The sequence below is a fragment of the Crocodylus porosus genome, unplaced genomic scaffold (assembly GCF_001723895.1).
Source record: "Crocodylus porosus isolate Cpor-Errol unplaced genomic scaffold, CroPor_comp1, whole genome shotgun sequence".
Classification (NCBI taxonomy): domain Eukaryota; kingdom Metazoa; phylum Chordata; order Crocodylia; family Crocodylidae; genus Crocodylus; species Crocodylus porosus.
This window is the reverse complement of record NW_017728947.1, coordinates 32120380-32136990: the sequence shown is the minus strand read 5'-3', so window position 1 is coordinate 32136990 and position 16611 is coordinate 32120380. Positions and strand designations below refer to the sequence as shown.

General features: G+C 39.8%; 1 protein-coding gene across 4 annotated transcripts in view; it reads left to right on the top strand.

The window, feature by feature from the left end:
• Window positions 1-16611, top strand: part of SHANK2 (SH3 and multiple ankyrin repeat domains 2) — a 771218-nt gene that overhangs the window by 656928 nt on the left and 97679 nt on the right. For 3 of the 4 annotated variants that reach the window (XM_019551544.1, XM_019551541.1, XM_019551543.1), the window contains 2 exons: window positions 12752-12887; window positions 16449-16529. In XM_019551544.1, the coding sequence (XP_019407089.1) occupies window positions 12752-12887; window positions 16449-16529 (217 nt within the window). The remainder of the gene's footprint in view (window positions 1-12751; window positions 12888-16448; window positions 16530-16611) is intronic. The other variant, XM_019551542.1, reaches the window with a different exon arrangement.

The window sequence follows — 16611 nt, the reverse complement described above, 5'->3', positions numbered from 1 at the left end:
TGATGACCCCCAGATCCCTTTCTGCCTCCATGCTGACAAGAGGGGATTTCCCTAACCTGTAGGTGTGGTGCTGGGTGTTCCTCCCGAGGTACATCACCTTGCACTTGCCTGCGTTGCCCAGGGATGAAGAGTCATCAGAGGAGAAAAAGAATACAGAAGGAGGGTTTTCAGAGCACCAAAGGGTCCTTGAGAGGGGAATCCCAGCCACCATGGACAGAGGGTGCACCACCAGCCCATCTCACCCACCCCACTGCAAGAAGGTGGACCTCAGCCTCTGACTTCCAGGCTGCTGACAGCTAACATTCAGGAGAGAACCTCAAAGTGAAGCTCATGTACTGGCCAGAGATGTACCTTGACTCTGTGAACTCTGGGACTGGTAGCTATAGAACTGTTTGCATTATTTTTATCTGCTATCACTGTGTATCAATAAAATTTGCCTCCATTATCAAATGGAGAGGTCATGGGCAGTTTTGAGGGTTTGGGTCCACCCAGAGCAAGACATTTGGGTCATATATCCAGTGCCAACAAAGGGCAGTGACTATTTGTACCCAGAGACAATAGATTTGGTGATGCAGGCAAGACCTGTTCAGTCCTATGTTTCTGTCACCCTAAAATCCATAATATTTATAGGTCAAGACAAGTTTTTATGTAGCCTAGTTTGAGAGAGAGATGGTCACAGCATTCAAGCAGCTAAACTGTAGTATGTCTTGGCAATGTAGACCTCAGCCTGTAGAGATGCTCCATGATAGCTCTGGGCAAGCTATCTCTAGAGCCAGAAGTATTGGAGATGTGTTAGGACAGCCCCTGGTTCTCAACAGAACTAATTAGCCAGTCACAGCATCACCATCAATAGCCTCTGGTTCCAGGGGATGCATGGGGGCTGCCTTGTGCCAAATGGGACAAGACACCTTATGTGTCCTAAAGATTACCTGGAATGATTAATATCCCTTATAAATTTTTGGAAGAACTCAAGTACTCTAGTGAAAGAAGTCAATACAAAACCATCTGATCTCAATGCCTCATATCTTAGGTTTTGGTTCCTTTTGCCATAGTGGTTGTTGGGCTCCCCAAATGAAAGTAGAGGAACAGGGAAATTAATTTTGGCCTTCATGATCTTTCCTGTAATTCTTTGCAAATATCTTTCTAAAATATTGTAAATATTTCAAAGGGAAAAAATGTGAAGAAAATACAAACCGACTTGAGCAGTCCAACACTTGAGTTATCCAATAAAAACAAAACAATGAGAGAGTTCACTGATATAAAAAATCTGTCAGAGAAACAGGTTTCAGTTTTGAGTTTCCAAATGTTATTTTTAATGACTCAACCAATGTTTGTTTATAATTTGAAAAAGCATTATCAGAATATTTTCCAAGTAAACAGCATGTATGGAATTGCCAGTTATGACTCATAGATTTAATGGTGGTGTGTGCATACAATGGTGATGATCAGTAAGAGAAGGATATATTGATTGTCAGTTGCCTTACCTATGGTGTCTGGTAGTTTGTTACATAGGCATGCATAACTTCTTGTTCCAAGAATTTTTCAACATTTTATCAGTTGAGGTCCAATAGGTTGGAACCCTCTGCTTCAGCAGTGTTTCTTCTGTTTCTGTTGCAGCTCATTTAGTATTTGTGTAAGCTCCTCAGAATTGTCAAAGCATTAAAGATTTTGTGCCACTTGTTATCATGTTTTAGTATTTAGGCTGCCACACAGGAAATCCATTCATTTTGGTGGCTTGGCTCACACAACACAACCTAACTAAAAGAGTATCCTCTGGATAACTAGGTTTATATATGCAGGCCCATAATTCAGTCTTTATTACGACCCTGATTTGTGTACAGCATATCTATTCCAAATTTAATCTAAAAGATCTATAAAAATGAACCTTAAACAGGAACTCTTGGGGTGAGATGTCTTACGGTGGTTTGGGATGGGTGATAACTTATTACAGACATTTCAAGCAAATGTGAATCTTAGGGTTTGTGTTTTGGAACTTGTGCATTCCTCTTCTCTGTTCCTATTCCAAACTCAATCCTATTTTTCTTTTTTAGTCTATTGGCTGGTTAGTAATCATAAGAGATATTAGATTACTGAGCCTTCTGGGATACGTTTTGGTCAGGAGCTGCAGAAGCATAGACTCTATATTCTCTTGTTGCAGATGATGAGTTTGTGACCTGTGGCAGAGATATACCTGGCTGTAGTAATGACAGTAAAAGGCAAATGAAGCTTGACTGGCTAAAGGAAGTGTTTCAGGCTTAATTCTGGATTTTCATGCTTTAAACCAATTGGGTGGGTTAGAGTGTGCGTGGAGCTGGTGAAGATATTCCTATAGATCCTGTTGGATATAACATCTATTGCATTGATGGCTGACGTTGCAGGGGAATAGATTCAATGAGCCAGCTGGTTCCTTAAAGTCCTTTGTTTCTATGGGTCACCAAATGGCTTACCATAAAGAAATTGGAACCAGCTGCTATCTTAGGCTTTTGTTTTTTAAATGGAAAGGTGTTCTTGTGGTTAAACAATGATCCTGGTGATCCTGGGATGAGTTCACAGCTCTCTCACATTTCTTGTATGACTTTGGTCTCTGTACCTCAGTTTCTCAATCGTAAAATGGCAAATAAGAAACCTTTTCTCTTTTATAGAGATCACAATAACTGAGTTAGTCTGTTTTAAGTGTGTGGGTAGAAACTGATTTTTATGACTACATATGGCTGATTGTGAATATATATATATAATATATAAAACAGTTTTACATGTTTCCAGCAAAGTTGACATTTGGGGGAGGGTGTTATGGGAAACTGCTGGCAGCTTACAGTCATGTCTGACTGAACTACTAGCAGGTGTATCTGTGATAATACCATGAGAGAAATGACAGAGGTCTTATTAGCTAAATGCTTAGGCAAATGACTGAGCACTCCTTCTACTGGAAGGATGACCAGATGAGAGAAGGGTCTGTTCTTGGACAAGGCAATAGTATATGTCATCAGGCTGTTCTTTTCATGATGCTTGAAAGAAATTTGCACAAATGTATTTTAAAAAGGAAAAATAGAAAAGAAATCCTTAAAGGTCTCTTTCTCTGGTAGATTTTTTTTTCCCTTTTGCACCCTCCTACGGGAAGGCTGCTACAGTGATGCTGTTCCAGCTTGTTCAGCTGCTGTCATATGATGATGTTCAAACTGGAATTTTCTTTTTTTGCAGCCAATTAGAAGATTGCCTATTATCAGAGAAACTGTTGGAATGCTTCTTAGCTGTAACCTGAAAACCCTCATCTTCATGTATGGGAAATCCTATTAAAATGTGGTGTTCTGCAAGGCCCATATCTTGTACCTCCCTGCAGTTTCCCTTCGTCCCTTCCTTTCCCAGCTGGAATATGCTCTCTCTGCTCATCTGTCCAAGTGTCATTTCTCTCCTTCCTGCAGATTCGCCTTAAACTGTTATTCCTCTATTCTTCTTCCCACTCTTAAATTCTTGGTACATTATTTTCTCCTCTTACTTGGATTAGGTTATAAACTCTTCTGGCAGGGAGTGTGCCTTTCTCTATATTTGTAAAGTGCTGTGATAACTTTGAGCAATGCATTAAATATGTAAAGTGTAAAATGCTGGCTATGGGAAGAAGATTGTTAATAACATCATCTTCTGTATGCAGTGCTTCTGGGTATGGGCCCCAGAAAAGCTTAATTGCTTTATTATTACTTTGCTCTTAGAAGGCACTTTTCATCTTTCAAACACTTTACAAGCATTCCTGAATTTAATTTCTCAAATAACTTGTTTAAACAAGTGTTTTTATCCCAAGACTAATGCATGGTCCTACCTAAGCTTACCTATTTTTTCTAACACCATACACGGAGTATCTACACATAAAATTAATTTGACCCAATAAACTCTGGTGCAGTTTGCACCACAGTTTATTGCTCCCAGGTGCAGTGTTCACACGTGTGCCTGGGACTGCAGCATGTTGTGTTGGGGTGACAGCCTGGCTGTCAGGAGGGTCTGGGGGTCAGCCTGCCAGCCCAGGGCTCCTCTGAACTAGCTAAACATGCTGCAGATGGGCTTGCCTAGGCATGAGGGAGCTACAGTGCAGGGTCAGCCAGCAGGCAACTCTGCTGTCACTCTTGTGCCCCAGGCAGCCCTGGTTAGCACCTACCTGTGTGCTGCAGCAGAGTAAATAACTGTTCCATAGGATAGTACTTGTGTTGGGCAGTACTATCCTATAACAGAGTTAATTAGTTTACCCCAACCTAATAGCACTGCATGTGTAGATGCTGATGCTTTACTGTGGATCTAACTAGTCAGCTCCACAGTAAATGTCTTGTGTAGATGTGCTGACAGTGAGGCAGTGGTAGAAATATTTAGGCCCTGCTTTGTCTTTACAATGTAGATGATGAGGAGTAAGTCTTTTATTTGTATGGAGCCCAACACTGTTGGTTGAAGTAAAGTACTTTGACAGTTTACAGCAGGGGTGGGCAAAATGCAGCCTGCGGGCCAGATGCAGCCCACCAGGCCATTCTGTCCGGCCCACAGGATAAGTGTGCTTATCAGGACTACCAGGCTACCACCAGGCCTCCAAAGTTAGAGGGCATGGCTGAGAGGAAGGAGGGAGTTGTCTACCCTAGAATCTAGGGTTCGTGGGTGCTGGTGGACATGGCATTGCCTGTTGCCAGTGCTGTAGCTCCAGCTCCTCAGGCACTGCTGCCATGTGCCCTGGGCAAGACCCAGAGCTGAATCTGTTGCTACCATGTGTTCTGTGCCAGAGCCAGAGCTGCTGCTGCAGCACAAAACACATGCAGCAGGAGATGGAGCTACCACCGCTGCCACCTGCATCAGCCTAGAGATGGAGTTGCTGCCACTGAAGCCACATTGTACCCTAGGCTGGATCTGGCCCAGGTCAAGAAATAAGTTTAACAACATATTCCCTTTAAGAGTAGGTCTTGAAGTGGGTAGTGGGTTGAATTACTGTAATTTGCCGTAGACGTGAGTGTATTCAATGCAGTGACTCCTTGCTAGTTCCAGACTCTTTCAGTCAGCCATGTGAAAGTTGTCTGAAGTAGTTCAATATCACTCTAATGCAGCTAAAGGAATTCACACATTTAAGAGGGTATATTCTTGCTAATATTTCTCTTTCTAATTTGTTTGGGCTCTCTTTGCTGCAGGACAGCGCTATATCTAAAATAATACAGTGGTGCAAGTGAGTTGGCTGTAAGTAATCTATATATGTCTTATGTCCCACTATAAAACATGGTTTTTACTTTTCAGTGGGTGAAATTTAATTTATATTAGTACTATTGTATTCTTTTTTATATCATTATATTTCTTGTACTCATTACAGTGGTATTTGAGCTCCTTCCACAATGTCACTGTACATCTATATCATGTAGGGGTGGTTGTTTCATCCTCTCCAGACAGGGTTTTGCTTGTTTTTGGCAGGTTTATTTTTTTCATGTAAACGTTGCTGTGTATTTACGTTCAAGTAGTCGAGGCCAAAGGAATGGACGTTACTCTTAGAGCAGAAGACAGCAAGGTTTATAGTGGTCTTTTGAGCCCTGTTCCGTACATTCCACAATCTCAGACTGGCTCTTGACAAAGCTCCATCTCCCACATAGGCAAACTTTATTTGTAGCATAGAAAGTTCCACTGTGATAGACCATATATTATTAACCACAGTCTTGCTCCTGGAGTTTAAGACAGTTTTTTAGCTACGTGGACCCAAACCATAGAATACTTTTTCAATGCAGGTTTGAGAACTTGATTCAGCATTCTGTGACAAGCTAGAGCAAAGATCAAAAGACAGATTTCATGTGCTTGCAGTAGCTTGTGTGGCTGAAGAAGAAACTTGCTACCGCATCCTGTACTAATGGGCATTTCTATTTCCAAAGAACTGAAGGTATCATGCCCAGATATACCACATTTCTGTAGTTCACCAAGAAGTAATAATCAAGTGAGTACTTGAGGCCAGATTATCATCCACCAAAGACAGTAAGAAGCGTTCCTTGAGAATGCTGTTGTATGAAGACCTTGGTGTTATCAAGGATTTCAGGGTCGATATACCTTCAACAAAAGGTGACCTTCACTACAGCTGTAAACCAGGGGCGGGCAATTATTTTGGGCAGAGGGCCGCTTACTGAGTTTTGACAAGCCATCGAGGGTAGTGAATATTAATTTTCTAAACTTTTTAGGGGCCCCATGGGTCGGATAGAATGGCCTGGTGGGCTGCATTTTGCCCACCGTTGCTGTAAACTGTCAAAGTACTTTACTCCAACCACCAGTGTCACAGACGCATTCATGGGGTCTCCCCAAAAGCTTTGAGTTTTTTCCTGCTGCTTGTCTCAGGGAAGAGACCAAGGTTTGCCTTGGGATAACTCCTTAGCCCCACAAACCTCAGCTCCCTACCCTTATACCAAACCCCGTAGCTGCAGCAGGGGAACCTGTGCCAGCTCTAGGTGAATTCTCTTTGTGTTGTGAAATAAATTTTTAGGCCCCCCCCTTCTTTCCATAAAATGAATTAGCCTGGAATATTATTTGCCCAGAGATCACTCTTTATCATAGGCACTCGGTAAGGAGACAAAACAAAAAAAAGGCTTTATGATATAGGAGAAAGAAATTATACAAGAAAAACTGGCCATAAATTTGAAGACAAAACAAAAAGACAAGTAAAGGTTCCTATCCTAACATCTTACTGCCATCTAGTTCTTTAGTTACGTGCCAATATTTTCAGAAATCAGCCTTCCCACTAATCCTGACCACCCTGACTGCTGGGGGACCTAGACTCCTCCAAAGTTTGAGAAAATCCAAAGACCCCTAGTAACATACAGCTATCCTTTAAAATATCCACAAGGCAGCATAATTGCTTATGAGTCTCAAAATCTTTCAGAACTTTTTCCTGCCCAGGACAGCTATGTTTCATCTTTGTGCTGTTAGCACTTGAAGGCATATTGTCTGCTGATTTCATCAGTAGTTCATGTAGATGCTGGTATTTGAGAGGTTACTATGATTACCTGAATATACCTGATAGTGCTGTTGACATGCTATCTCCTAGCCCACAGTGCAAATTTGTGTGTGAAAAAATAGGTTTGTTTTAAAGATTTCTCAGCTCATTGTAAGAAGCCATAGCTTTCCTGTCTTGTGCCCTGAAGCACCTGCATGTGCTGAGCGTGCAATTTTGAAAGACCTACCTGCAGATACAAGCGTTAATCCTGCACTTAATGTCATATAAACAAAAATATGCTCCCTCTTGAATGTTGCTTTAAGGTTTTTTATACAAAATTCACAACCTACAAAATACACTGGGTATGAAATTATCACTATTTTATTTTGGGGGTTTTTTCAACGAGAGAAGCTGCAAGAAAAAGCCATATTTATTATATGGCAGATAACATAATTAAATTTAACACCAAGATCCACATTTGAATCCCCTGTCCTAGAGTTTCCTATGCCATTGTTAAAGAAACTGGCACAGGTGAAATATATATTTAAGTATTTTAGTGATTTATAATAATTACCTTCTTCAGTCAAGTTTTAGAGAACAAGTTGCAGAGCTGCAGCAGTCATCTGGGATTATTCATTGTTAAGACTTTGATATAGATGCAAAGAATCAATATCACCAAATTACTTATACCTGCAGAAGTGTTCAGCAGTAATATCAAATTAAAACCACTGGGAAGACTTGCTGCTAATTTTATTGGCAGTATTAATATTCAAATGATAGCACTGCATCTTTGTGTTCAAGCCTGTAGAAGTAAATACACAGTTATCACTGGGTTGGTTGGAAATAACTCAGTCTTCATCCATGTGAATAATGTTTTCAGCCTGATTTTTTTTTTTTCTGCTGCCCTCTCCCTGCTAAGTTATTTAAGGACCAGGCAAAGTGTGTGCATACAGTTCTGACTGGGTACCATTGTACGCCAACTCTGCATTCATTTTGCATCAGAGTAAATGACTGCACAAAGTGCAAGGCAGAAGAAAATCAGTTGTGAAATCCTGGTCTCTTGAAGTCAGTCACTAATTACCTTTTTATGTGCAATACAAGTCTACAAAGTTTCTCTGATTGGTTTAGTAATAATAGAGGTGAGAAACCTCTTGGTTGTTTCTACAGTGTTTAAACACCATACCCTCCATACACATTTTGCAGAAGCAAATTGCCTTTATATCCCCTGTCAATGTCTATATTATTGTAACAGAAATCTTTTAGGTTCAGCAGCTCTTTAATGTCATATCTGTGGCTTTTAAACAAACCCATTGTACGCATTCAATTATAGACTGTTTGAGACCATTTAAAAAATATATGCCTTTTGTATATATTTGTTCTCGCTCCAAAAGTTAAATAACATCATCGCACATAATAATGCCAGCAGATGGTGAACTGCATACGCCATTTATCACTTTTTATAGTAAAGTGTGCATATGTTTGATTAATATGCTGTTGCTTTATTGTAGCTCTGCATTCTTTTTTCCTGAAAACATTAGGAGACATTTTCTAATCGGTTCTGACTAACTCTGTTTAAAGAAATAACTCCAGTTAAAATGCATTTTATGGATCCTAATTATGTATTTGTTTTCTGTAATGCAGAAGTTACTGTGTTGATTCGTTTAGTAGTAGGAGCTTCTTAGGAAGTGTAATACTTTATTCCATTTTATAAACTATGTTTAGGAACACAGGAGCTACCCTATCACATGCCAGTAGTTCTGCTGGACTACTGTCTTGTCTCAGATAGCAGTCAATACCAGATGCTAGGAAGACAGAGAAAGTTTATAGTGGATTTTGTCATGTGCCTTCAGTCATGTCCTCCAAAGAACACAAATACTATAGATGATAGCTCAGCCGTAAATGTTCAGTTTAATACTTTGCTCCTTCCATCACTGAAGGGAGACCACCCAACTAGTCAGCACCTTTATAGGGATGAGTTGTCAGTAGATATATTACACAGATACTTGTTCATATAAAATGAAAAAGCTTCTGGCTTAGGGGCACAGCACTTGGCTAGTAATTTGAAAATTTGTACTGTGATTGTTCCTTTCTTTGGAAAAAAAAAATATTTATTTTTAGTAAGTGCATTTTCCCTCATTTAAATAGTGAAAAGTTTGGGAAGTTTGTTTTCATGTTGTAGGGGGAGAGGCCTGTTAAATTGGAATGCATCTGCCCTTTCTTTTTTTCTTCCAGATTACAATAACTTTGCTCAAACTTTGCTGTGTTTAAGAGTAGTTTAAAATTGAGATTCCCAGTTATTTGGGGTATATGAAGGTCAAACTTTTTTTTTTTTAATGTATGTTTGAGTTTGCTTTTGGAAGGCAGTTGTATGGATGCTGCTTTACACTGCAGTCAAATATTTTTATTTCATAATTTTTAAAGGTGTTTGTTGGCTGTTCTGAATAAAAAGTAAACATTTATTTTCAGCTGATTTATTTTTATAACTTGGTCTCATTTCTTCCATTTTGCTCTAGTTAATGTAATTTTTGGTTCATTTTTTTTGGTGGGGGGGGTCATGGATTGGAGCACTGCACATAGGAAACTTAATATTTCAAATAATTATTTGGAGATTTTGTAGTGAAGTTGTTGTCACACTAATAGAAGTCTAATGTTTCTATAACTTCATTTATTTTAGTAATACCATTGCTTTTTGTTATTTCTAATACTTTATAAATTTTAAACAAAAATAATGCAATAAACACAGGTAGCACACAGAATTAGACATAATCGTGTATAAACAGGTGAGAAAGGTCTGGTTTGGTTTGTTGTTGGTCAGTCCTGAATTCAATGGCCAGGTTAATGTCAAATTCTGAAAAGTATGTTGTGTTGAGCTCTTACCAGCCACTGTCAAAACCACCCTGTGTTAAGTTTAGTGGTGTGGTACTTCTGAAAAGAAAACATAATAAATGTTCATGCGATTCAACTTTAATAGGTCTTGTTGGGTCAAATATAGATGTATCATTTTTATACTTCCCATAATTAACCTGTGGAACTCATTATTGCAAGGTATGGGTGATAAAAAATGTGGATAAAAAAGGTTTGGGCATGGATACTATCAAACTCCTATACGTGCTAGATTGGAAATAATACATTTCAGGGCATTGGCTCATTTTAACTGACAGAGTTTTGAAAGACATTTTCCTAAAGAGACTATCCCATAATACTTACTAAAGGTTTCTGTGCACTTTTTTTCTGAAGCATATGCCATAATGCTGGCCATTGTCAAGAGACAGAATAGTAGTCTACAGGGACCATTTATTTTCTTGTATGCTGGAAGCAGTTGAGCCACATTCAGTCAGTTGCTTTTACTGACCTCAATATTTCAGCTCTTGGAGCTACTGGCTCATAATTACTCATTGATAAAATGTTAAATTCACAAAGCTAAAATTTGTTTCTTAAAGTTCATCTTGTCCACTTAAAAAAATTATCAGTATGGTACAAAACAAATTTTAAGTTCAAACTTCAGTGATATAACTCTTTGCTTATCGTAATGGTGAAAATTGGACTAGAAATTGGACAAAATTGGACAAAGGAGTGGGGGCTGGACTAGATAACCTCCTGAGGTCCCTTCCAATCCTAATTTTCTGTGATTCTATATAATAGCAGTTCTGTTGTTCTTGAACCACAGTTTGTGTTGCTTTGAAGGCAAAATCAAAAATATCTTCTGTGTGTCAGAACTAGCTGTCAGAAAAAGCAATATTTTATAGTGTTAAAATATATTTATCGAAATTGTCATGTTATGACACGTGTCTAGTTCGTATTCTGAGTAGGTGGTGTCTCCTGTAAGTACTGTGTTTTTAGTAGATTTTTGTCTCTTTGCTATCCAGCAGTGTGAGCTTAAGGTTACTATCTTATACTGGAAACTGGTTGAATATCTGCACCACTATATTTGGTTTGGGTTTTTTTAGGACCTGCTACTTGTAGCCAAGCAGACTCTACTAGGACTTGCATGTAGATGTGGTACAAAATGTACATGCAGAGAAGAGTCTGTTTCCCCCCTTCCCCCCCCCCCCCGAATGTATCAGGATTCCCTGTCTCCATCTTCCAGAGAATATAATTTTTAAAAAAATCAGTTCTAAGGTTACACTTGTATCTATCATCAGCTTGCTTTTTTATTTTATATGTCCATTAGCAAGGGAAATAATTTTGGTTGTTGATGTTAGTTAACATTTACTTTTTTTTTTTGGAAAAACAACAACTAAGGCCTAGGTCCAAAAAGTTTGTGTTGCTATAACTAAGTTTTCCAAACCTGGAGCTGGGTGCCTAAATCACAGACCTCAAGTCCCTAAATGGTACAAGTGAAGAATAAGGTGAACATGTAATGGATGCCAGACTGCAGAAACTATTCAAAGAGGAGTTATTCTGAACCCTGACTCTTTCTTGAATTCAACTGCCTAATTGCAGCCCGGGTAAGCATCCTGATGAGGATTCACAGGTTGAAACCACCTCCTGATGGAAGCACCCTCTTCATCCCTAGCAAACAAATATCTCATCACTTTCTTATAAAACACACCAGGAGAAGAAAAGTGGTGCCCACCTTTTCCACTGGGGTGGCCAACCTGTAGCAAACATACCACAAGTAGCAAGGCAGCTGCTGTATGTGGCACACAAGCCCCGGGTACTCAGTCAAGAGAGGCACCATAATGGAGGTAGGGGAGCTTGACCCTCCCCGTTCTGCTCTGTGTAACTGGAGACTCAAGCTCCTCTGCCTCCATTCTGGTACCCCACAGGATGCAGACTCGATCCAATATACCTCTGGAAGGTGGGGACCAGAGTGGCACTCAGGGAGGGTTTGGGAATTAACTTGTGGCATGCCTGTCCAAAAGGTTGACTACCACTGTTTTACATAAGTGTCATAGTGGTTCAGAAACCAAAAGACTCTGTTCTAGGCTTTTCTCAGCCTGAGGGGATTCAATCCACCTTCCAGAAAAGTACCTTACCCACTGGGCTACATGGTAGGCTAGAATGATCTGCCCTTTCTGTCATTCTGTTGAGTTGCCAAAAATGCGAAATAGAATAAATCGGAGAGAAAACAAGAGGAAGCCAAAAATCTTTTGCCCAGTCTTGAAGGCACTTGAAGGATTGCTTTTATACATTTTGTACTGAGTAGTCACTGTGTGAAATAATACTGGGAGCAGGGACTGGAACCCAGATAACTGGCCTAGGGGAGTGCCTTTGTTACTGGGTTACCCAGTTCTGCCCCTCTGCTCGTGCCTTCTTTCACACTAGTTCTAGCCAGAATCCTCTGCTGCTGCCCTGCAATATAACTGTATAAATATGATTTGAAGTTAGGTTTTTCCCTTAAGAAAAAAAGTAAGCCAACAAAATAATGAAAAACAATGTTCCATTGAAACAGATTCCACAATAGGTAACTTTTCCTATATGTTGGAAATGCTTTTGGATTGTAGTAGCCTAACCGCAGCTGCTTCCATTACCTTGGACTCTTGAGGAAGTAATAAAGGAAAGGCAGAATGCTGGGAAGCAAATAGGAAATAAAATAGAAGTGCCTTTGAATGTCAGATTTCTTTGCAAGGATCCTGGATCTAAAAGTAAATGAAATGCTTATAAATATTCTAGTGGGCATATTAAAGAAATGAAATAATATAAATATTTGCTGATATTGTATAAGTAAATAATTAGCAAACCTAAGTCTATTCAAATTCTATAATTTTCTATGCTTCTCCCTTTCCATTTTAAAATTGGCAGTATAGGATTTTTCTATATTTGATCTAAAAAGTGTCTGTCTCTCTCTTTTTTTTTTTTTTTTCCCCTTGTCTTTTTTCCTTGTAGGTTAACAATGAAAATGTAGTGAAAGTTGGCCACAGGCAAGTGGTGAACATGATTCGACAAGGAGGCAATCATCTAGTTCTTAAGGTTGTTACAGTAACCAGGAGTCTTGATCCAGATGACACCGCCAGGAAGAAAGGTATATCTTTTTCTTTGCTAACTGAAAATTTTCTGGTGTTGCTTGAAGGTGGATAGAATTTAGGCTGGAGACTATTTTGCATTTATTTCAGTTACTTCCACATTATATATGCCTCCTTGTAATTGGGAAGCAGCATTTCACTATCCAATTTCACTGTCTAATTTAAGAGTACTTGACATTTGCTGAAGAAGAAGACAGACTTGATTTTTTTTTTTTTAGGTAAAATTGTGAAGAAAAAAGGTTACTGAGTCCTTGTTTTGTTCGCTGTTAAAGTTTATCTGCACAGGTTTTTCTGCAGTGTGCTTCTGTGAATTTATAGCCAGACCTTTTAACAAGAGCATCCTAAAAGCATCTGCAGGATTTACAATGATGTATTCAGTGGGTAGACTTTTTCAAATACACTTGGGTTTGGCTGTGACTCTATTTCTGTTGCAGTCACCTGAGCATTTTACTATTGGGTCCATTTGTAAAACCTCATCCTGATCATCTTTATGTGCAAGAAAATTAAGAAAAATATTTAGAATAAAATTCTACTAAGAAAAGGATACTATTAGAGGTGCGTAGTGTTTAAAATTAGCCTGAAGCTGGAAGATTGGGTTCTTCCTGGGCTTGTAGAGCGGAAAGGGTGCTGTACTCCCCGTCATACTGCCTGTGGAGATGTGCATGCTTCAGTAAGAGAACAGACATTTTAGGATAACTTGGTGCAGCTTTAAAAACAACAGCTTGTTAAAATTGCTTTCAGAATGCAGTTTCTTGGTGCCAAATGGGAGGCGTTTTCATTTAAAAGTACAGGTATTTGTGTTAACTGTCTTTAGCTTTAAATGGACATTAATGTGGGACACCCCATGTACTGAGATTAGACTACACCCTTAAGAGTTGTAACATTTATTTTTGTTCTTCCAAAGAAGGGGAGTAGAACTGCTCTCATTTACTTCGTAATTGCACTTGCTCAAGGGTAACCAAAGTTTGCTCAACTGAAAGTGGCATTAGGACCTTGTCAGACAGGTGTTATTGGCTGCTCATAATTTCCATTAAACAGAGACGATTGCTACCTTCAATACAAGGGTGTCACATTTCAGAGGTCCAGAGAACAAAGTCAGTGACTCAGGGAGGGACTTGTCCCACTGGCTTTCCTGTCCCCCAGATGCACTGTATGGTGCTGCACTGCGTTGCCCAATTCAGTGGCAATGCAGGGTTTCCCCCACTGCTACAAGGGCTCCTGGGGAGTGTATCTCAGGGGAAGGGGCAATCATTCTGCATCCTCCATTCTTCCCTCACCCCCTAGATATGCTGCTTAATACAGCACTGTGCTGTATAGCTCCTCGTGGCAGGGGCAGTGCAAGGCTTTCCCTGCCACTGCTGGGACCCCTGGGAGAGGCTTAGTGGGGATAAAGTTCCTAGCTCTCCCTCCTAGCTGGCACCTGGGGTAACTGCTTCTCTCCAAAACCCCACGTTCTCCTCCTCCCCCAGTTACATTACTTCTAGCAGTCAGTGTTTTGAGTTCATGGCCATGACCTTCCAGCTCTCAACAAGATGGTGGTACTGCACTCTAGCAGCTGACGTCTGTCTGAAGTGCTCCTAGCTATTAAACAATAGGGACCACCCAATCTTCATGGTAGAATTTGGCGTGGCTCTCCCCTGCACTGCAATAGTCTTGGAGTTAGGAATATGTACAAAAATGTCAGTCATATTACATGATTTACTATTCAAAAATCTGTCTCTTCAAGCACCACTGCTATTTACCCTGCTTCTTAATAATCTAATAATAAATTATCAATAAATAGTAATACTACTAATCATAATATTGTTTCAAATTTAGAGTAGCTGAGATGGAGGAAGAATACTTTATTTATTTTCATACCCTTATTTTTGGCAGAATTGCTTTCTCTTACTATTGGCATGTTCCAAATGCTCATGATATCTCTATCTGCTGCCAGAGATTGTCTTCTCTTCCCATAACTAAGGAAAATTGTACATATAACACAGTTGACTCAGAATGTTAATATTTTCCAAAGGAAGAACAAGTTCTTTCCTCAAAAAAGAAAAAAATATCATTAGACCTCTGTTTAAGGAACCTTCATGATGTTTGTCTGTAATTTCCCTGTTGTGGGCCAGATTATTGGGAAGGTGATATCAAGGGAATTTAAGAATCACCAAGAGATTACAGATTTCTTTGATTCCTGTAATGTATGGTTTCGGTTTGAGAATGTTATATGGTAACATTTAGGGTACTTCCTGCAGCTCTTAACCCCTCAATTGCCTGCACATTACACCTAAAATTGGTGTTAAGAATTTTAGCCGGCTCAAAACTTTATGCCACTCCAGGGTGGGATTATCTCTGATCCATGCCACCCATCTTGTGTTACACTAAGGTGTAGCCACTCTAAGCTATATATTAGTGTAAACACCCTACTCGCCCTCCCACCCCTGCTGGCCTGGATCGAGCCTACTGCCCACCTCCCACCATCCCCAGCACCCTAGATCCCCACTTAATCCCTGCCCCATCCTCCTCCCTCACTTACTTGCAGCTGCCCATGTTGTCTGTCCCATGGGAGTAGGCAGGGAAGGATTAACCTCCCTGCCCAGCCATGGCTCCCTTTGGTTTTCCCCTTGGCATTTGGCATGACTCCCTTTTATGACTTTGAGATGGATTTATTTTCCTGTGCCATACAATATGGTTACCTTTTTGAAAACCAGGCAGAAACTACCCCTGGCGGGGAAAAAAATCTCTAATGATATGCTTAGCTTGCAGTGTTTAGCTGTAGGGGACATTCTACTTCAGTTTTACAAAGACTACACTGGTTTGCAGGTCCAGTACTGGATAATTGAACTGAACTCTAAAGATTTAAATAGTTTTGGGTCCTAATCTCAGGACCCCCATGCTTTATTGTGAGCAGTAAGGGAAGGCTAGGTTAGATATTAAGAAGAACATTCTCACTAGGAGGGCAGTAAAACAATGGAACAGGTTACCCAGAGGGGTTGTGGACTCTTCATCCTTAGAGGTTTTTAAGAAGTGGCTAGCCAAAGCCTTGGCTGGAATGATCTAATTGGGAATGGTCCTCTTTGAGCAAGGGGTAGGACTGGATGACTTCCTAAGATCCCTTCCAACCCTAATTTTCTATGATACTATGACATGTAGGACATAGTGTAAAGTACATGTGTCACTGTCCTACTGCTTGAAAGGGTGATGCAACTGTGTGGGAGGTATTTGCAGAAATGCTAAAGGTGAAAGTTTTCTAATGCATCCTATTATAAGTGTCCAATTTTATCCAGTAACGTATGCTAAAGGAAAAAATTATTAGAAGTCAGTATATTAAACGTCTCAGAGATGTTGTTTTTGGTCCCTCATCTCCTTCCCCACTCCCCCAAGGGAATTATCATGTATATAGATTTGTTACTTTATTTAATATATAGGAGCCCTATTTTAAACTTAAGGGACATGCATATTCCATGCAATTGCTATTAAATCTTTGTCTGAATCAAAAAATGTATAGGGGAAATATACAGTGCTTTGGAGATGTATCTTTACTTATATTGTATATCCTTCTATTTAATGCAAAGCCCCACCTCCTCCAAAGCGAGCTCCAACCACTGCACTGACCTTGCGGTCTAAGTCAATGACCTCAGAGCTTGAAGAGCTTGGTAAGGATGTGTTTTTTAACAAGCATGCTGAGCTAATGGGGTTGTAAAGAAAATGTTGGGGGAATTTTGTTTTGTTAAATGA